This window comes from Colobus angolensis, unplaced genomic scaffold (genome assembly GCF_000951035.1).
Source record: "Colobus angolensis palliatus isolate OR3802 unplaced genomic scaffold, Cang.pa_1.0 Scaffold36, whole genome shotgun sequence".
NCBI lineage: Eukaryota > Metazoa > Chordata > Mammalia > Primates > Cercopithecidae > Colobus > Colobus angolensis.
Genome location: NW_012116932.1, coordinates 2,541,820 through 2,547,797, shown reverse-complemented (window position 1 = coordinate 2,547,797; position 5,978 = coordinate 2,541,820). Strand labels below are relative to the sequence as shown.

The window sequence follows — 5,978 nt, the reverse complement described above, 5'->3', positions numbered from 1 at the left end:
TGTTGGCCAGGCTGGTCTTGAACTCCTGACCTCAGGTCATCCACCCGCCTCAGCCTCCCAAAGTGCTGGATGACAGGTGTGAGCCACTGCGCCCAGCCCCAGTACTGTTAGAGATAAGCTGAAAAGCAGTATACAAACACGGGACTGTTGTGCTGAAGGCGTGAGCCGCCACACCCAGCACAGTCACACTTCTGTTGAACTTACTGTGAAATCAGTGTAACCCCAAAAGCTGAAAAGAAAGAGCTTGCCCTTTTCCTCCACTGAGCCCACACCGCCTTTCATTTATAAACGCTCTTGTTTCACCCCCGATTCTGCACGTGCTACTTGGGTATCAGGGGCGCATCTTTGCGTTTATCTCTTAAGATTGTCCAGCTTTTCCAGTTGGTTAGTCTTAGTTGCACAGTCTCTCCGGAGCCTTCTCTCTGTTCGTGGAGCCTGGTGTTTTGAGATTTGCCTCTCTGCATAGGGCTGATCTCAGGATGACTCGGCAGAGCCTGACTGGTTTGTTCTCTTGCTTATCTTTGCCATTTTTAAAAGATCACATTTGGTTCCCTTTGCAGTTGGCTGCTGAACAGTTCAAGAAAACCAGTCTCCATGTGGCTAAGAGTGTTTTGAACAACAGACATATAGTGAAGATGCTGGAAAAATACCTCAAGGTTTGTGCTTGCGAGTACCACAGACAGGAAAAGCTTTTGAAAGGGAAGATGAACCCCATGAGCAGGGAGTTGAATCCAGAGTGCAGCGTTTAGCGTTTCTGAGTCTTTTGACCAGTTGAGGGACACTGGAGTACATCAGGCTCAGGAACGTGACAACTGGGAGTTCCAATCAGTCACTGCTTGCCTGGGGACTCTGGGGATGTGGTGCAGCTTGATTAATCAGTGTGTAATGGCACTCCATGGAAAATCCCGATTGTTTAGCCTTAAAATTCTGAGCAAATGATTTTTAGGTGCTTTAGAAAAACCCAAGGTTAGCCCTACTCGGGAACCTGGGATGGGAGGATTGCTTGAGCCCAGGAATTTGAGGCTACAGTGAGTGATGGTGATACCACTGCACTTCAGCCTGGGTAACATAGCAAGACCTGCTCTTTAAAATAGAGGAAAGCAGAGAACTGGGAGTTATGGCTCATGCCTGTAATCCCAATAGCTTGGGAGGCTGAGGCAGGAGGATCCCTGAGCCCAGGAGTTAGAGGAGTTACGATTGTGCCACTGCACTCCAGCCCAGGTGACAGAGCGAGACCCCATCTCAAAAAAAATATCCAAGGTAGATGATAATTTTCCAGAAGAGAAGCTAAAAAGAGATTTCACTGATAGAGCCAACCGACAGTGAGGTTGAAGGTGAATGAGGTTGAAGATGAGGGGTAGTAAGGAACCAGAGCCTTCATGCTGAGAGCAGCATATAAAAGTCCCAAAGTGGGTGCTCATGGAGAGAAGGCTGCTTGGAAGAGCTCCCAGTTCTTTCTTGTGAAACCCATTTTGCTCAGTGTTCATCCCAGTACTTCAGCATTTGGGGCAGGCAGCTAAGTCCCAGCCCACAACCTGACTTCAGGACCTGTTTGCCCTCCTCTCAGTTACTAAACACTTCCATATTTGACAATTCCATCCATTAAAGGCACAGAATCTAAATAACCAATTTAAGAAACATGATTGGGCTGGGCGTGGGTGGTGGCTCACACCTGTAATCCAAGTACTTTGGGAGGCTGAGGTGGGCGGATCACTTTGAGCCCAGGAGTTCGAGATCAGCCTGGACAACATGGTGAAACCCTGTCTGTACAAAAAATACATAAATTAGCCAGGCATGGTGGCCCACGCCTGTGGTCCCCACTACTCAGGAGGCAGAGGTTGCAGTGAACCAAGATCGTGCCACTGCACTCCAGCCTGGATGACAGAGTGAGACCCTGTCTCAAAAAAAAGAGGGAAGAAACGTAACTCATGATTTTACCTTTGTAGCTGAAGCAAGGTAAAAGTTTCTAGAGTCAAGTGTGGGCTCAGGCTTCTAAGCGTCTCTATTTTTATTTATTTTTTTAATTTTTTGAGCCAGGGTCTTGTTCTCTTACCAGGCTGGAGCGTAGTGGTGTGACAATAGCTCACTGCAGCCTCGCATTCCTGATCTCAAGAGATCCTCCCCACTCAGTCTCCCAGGTATCTGGGACTACAGTAGTACACCACCACACCTGGCTAATTTTTTTTTTTGAGATGGAGTCTCGCTCTACTGCCCAGGCTGGAGTGCAGTGGTGCAACCTCCGCCACCTGGGTTCATGCCATTCTCCTGCCTCACCCTCCTGAGTAGCTGGGACTACAGGTGCCCGCCACCACTCCTGGCTAATTTTTTGTAGTTTTGATACAGATGGGATTTCACCATGTTAGGATGGTCTTGATCTCCTGACCTCGTGATCCACCCGCCTCGGCCTCCCAAAGTGCTGGGATTACAGGCATGAGCAGCTGTGCCCGGCCTCACACTGGCTGATTTTTAAGACACTCTTGCTCTGTTGCCCATGCTCGTCTGGCCTCAAGTGATCCTCCCGCCTTGACCTCCCAAATTGCTGGGGTTACAGGCATGAGCACCTTGCCCTAAGCATCATATTTTAAAACATGTTTCCTAATCTGGTAATGATAACTTTTAGTTTGCTTGTTTTAGACTACAGATAGTTTTTTAGCATATAGTTAGGAGAATTTTGACTTCTGAGGGAGTCAGACTTGATTGGAATCTTGATTCTGACATGTAGTAGTTTTGTTACCTCTGGCAAGTTACTGATCTTTGAAGCCCAGTTCCTTTTCTGTAGAAAGGGGTTTATCTCAAGGCTATGGGCACAAATGACACTTTAAAAAAATTTTTTTTGTTCTGCAACCTCTGCTTCCTGGGTTCAAGCGATTCTCATGCCTCTGCCTCCTGAGTAGCTAGGATTACAGGCATGTGCCACCATGCATGGCTAATTTTTGTATATTTTGTAGAGCTGGGGTTTCGCCACGTTGCCCAGGCTGGTCTCCAACTCCTGAGCTCAAGCAGTCCTCCGGCCCCAGCCTCCCAAAGTGCAGAGATTACAGATTACAGACGTGAGCCACTGCACCTTAATGACACTAAAAAATTACGTAGTGTTAACTTCTGTTACATGCCGTTTTTTAAAAACATCAAGTTAAGACCAGGCGTGGTGGCTCACGCCTGTAATTCCAGCACTTTGGAAGGCCGAGGTGGGCAGATCACGAGGTCAGGAGGTCAAGACCATCCTGGCTAACACGGGAAACCCCGTCTCTACTAAAAATGCAGAAAATTAAGCGGGCGTGGTGGCAGGCACCTTGAGCTACTCAGGAGGCTGAGGCAGGAGAATGGCGTGAACCCGGGAGGTGGAGGTTGCAGTGAGCTGATATCGCACCACTACACTTCAGCCTGGACGACAGGGAGACTCCGTCTCAAAAAAAAAAAACAGCATCAAGAAATCCTGGGTCTTGTGAACTTTTCCTCACTGTTACATGCTTGCAGGCCGGGCGCAGTGGCTCACACCTGTAGTCCCAGCACTTTGGGAGGCCGAGGCAGGCAGATCACCTGAGGTTGGAGTTCCAGACCAGCCTGACCAACAATGGAGAAACACCATCTCCGCTAAAAATACAAAATTAGCTGGGCGTGGTGGTGCATGCCTGTAATCCCAGCCACTCGGGAGGCTGAGGCCGGAGAATCACTGGAGGCGGAGGTTGTGGTGAACCGAGATCACACCACGGCAGTCCAGCCTGGGTGACAGTGAGACTCCGTCTCAAAAAAAAAAATTGCAGAATATCTGGTTGCATTTTCTGAATCTGTAGGCTCTGAGAACATGTAGGATTCACTCCTGTGGTGTAACTTACAGAAGTGTTTCATTGTGGACTCTGCTGGTTCTGGAAAGCTGACATCCCAGCAATCATGGGGCTCCTGAGCTCTGCTTAGACCACACTGACCTGTGTTTCCTCTTTGGCCAGGGTGAGGACCCTTTCACCAGTGAAACCGTTGATCCAGAAATGGAAGGAGATGACAATTTAGGAGGTGAGGATAAGAAAGAGACACCTGAGGAGGTGGCCACGGACGTCTTAGCCGAGGTGATTACAGCAGCGGTGAGGGCTGTAGATGGGGAAGGAGCGCCTGCTCCAGAGAGCAACGGGGAGCCAGCTGAGGGCGAAGGCCCCGTGGGCACAGCGGAGGCCAGTAGTGATCCTCAAGCTGAACAGCTGCTGGAAGAGCAGGTGCCCTGCGGAACGGCACCTGAGAAGGGCGTCCATGAGGCCAGAAGCGAGGCTGCAGAGGCTGGAAATGGCACCGAGACAATGGGAGCAGAGGCAGAAAGTGCCCAAACCAGAGCTGCTCCTGCTCCAGCTGCCACGGATGCCGAAGTGGAACAAACTGATGCAGAGTCCAAAGATGCTATTCCCACAGAATGATGCGCATTTCCCTGTTCCAGGGAAGGCACTGGGATAATGGAGGTGTTGCTCTTTCTCCCTTGGTCTATAAGCAGTACAAGGGCGTGTGCTCCTGGAATATGCTGTAAACTAATTCGGTGAAGAGACCCAGCCGTTTCCTCCTGAGCAGTGCCTCTCACGGCTTGTCTTGTGCAGTCGTGTGGCTTCTTGCCCAGGTTTGAAAGAAGTACATTGTCCTTAGCGGCTGTAACATGTCTCTTGACACTGCACTTGGAAATAATAAAGGTTGGGTGATTATATCTTGATGATACATTACTTGTTCAATATAGACACTGATGGAATGCCTCTTTTTTATTTTATTTTTTTCCTTATTTTATTTTCTCTTTTTTGGTTGGGAACAGCTCAACACTAGGAATATATCTTGCTCTATAGAGGATTTTTGTTTGTTTCAAGCTTCAGCCTTTAACCTGTACCTCTGTAGTGCACCATCTGGTGTGTGACTTTCACAGGACTCGGCAGCACCTAGTTCACGTGTGGCACCACGTCACATCCACGCACCCTCAAAGGCCAGAAGAATCTGACCGACCTACACCACTGGAAACACACCCACCTCAGCCTCAAGAACCAGACTGTGCAGGGGGCATTGTGCCCCAATCTTTAGTCCTTGCTGAATCAGTTCTCTAATATTTTACCTCATTTGTGTTCCACCTCTAGATTACTTCAGTTTTTTTTTTCCTTTAAAATTAGTTACTGCCACTCAAATGCATTTACAAAGAAAATTTGGCCAGACTCAGTGGTGCATGCCTATAATCTCAGCACTTTGGGAGGCCGAGGCGGGAGGATAGCTTAAGCCCAGGAATTCAAGACCAACCTGGACAACATAGCAAGACCCCATCTCTTTAGAAAAAAAAGAGAACTTGATGTAATTGCCATAGATGGAATAATCCAGCATAAGTTGCCATAGATAGAAGCTATCGGTTAAAAAAATAATAAAATGAAGTACATGTTTCATTTTAGAGAAATAACTATTACTTTAGACCTTTCCGAATCTGAGAAAGGGAGGCTAGCATGTGTTCAAGGTTAGCACACAACAGTTAGAATTTCCTCAAATCAGAAGAATTGGAAGATACCCCCACTTGTGAAATGGCCCTCCTGTGTCGGTTTCCCTGTGGCCTTGTGAACTGTATACATCTCACATGTTGGGAAACGCCACTGGAAGTCATTAGAAAGGAGGCAGTAAAATGTTTGCTGAGCCTCTGCTGTATACCAGGGGCTAACTCACCATGCACATTCTAGGAACTGGGCCCTGCTCATGAGGAGCCTTAGTGGAGATTCCAGGTGAATATTTATTAAAAAGTCAACAAGAGAACTGAAAATGGAAATAAACTGCTTGATAAGACGATGGTGCCTCTGGGTCATTTCTGCTCAGCATCCATTCATGTTGCGTAGATGCGTCTTAACCACAGGTTGAGCCTGCTCTTTAAGCTTCTTAAGGCAAAAATGTTGTTAGCATTGAACATCAATAGTGGAAAAAAACATCACTAGTGGAACTGCTTTATTTCCTTAATTTTCTTTTTTTCCTTTTTTTTTTTTTTTTTT

The 5,978-nt window shown here is 47.6% G+C and overlaps 1 protein-coding gene across 1 annotated transcript in view; it reads left to right on the top strand.

Moving 5' to 3' along the window:
• AKAP8 (A kinase (PRKA) anchor protein 8) overlaps positions 1-5,779 on the top strand; it is a 25,259-nt gene extending 19,480 nt beyond the window's left edge. Inside the window, exons 12-13 of the mRNA XM_011953408.1 lie at positions 467-656; positions 3,945-5,779. Coding sequence (XP_011808798.1) covers positions 467-656; positions 3,945-4,400 — 646 coding nt within the window. The 3' untranslated portion in view covers positions 4,401-5,779. The remainder of the gene's footprint in view (positions 1-466; positions 657-3,944) is intronic.
• The last annotated feature ends 199 nt before the right edge of the window (positions 5,780-5,978 follow it).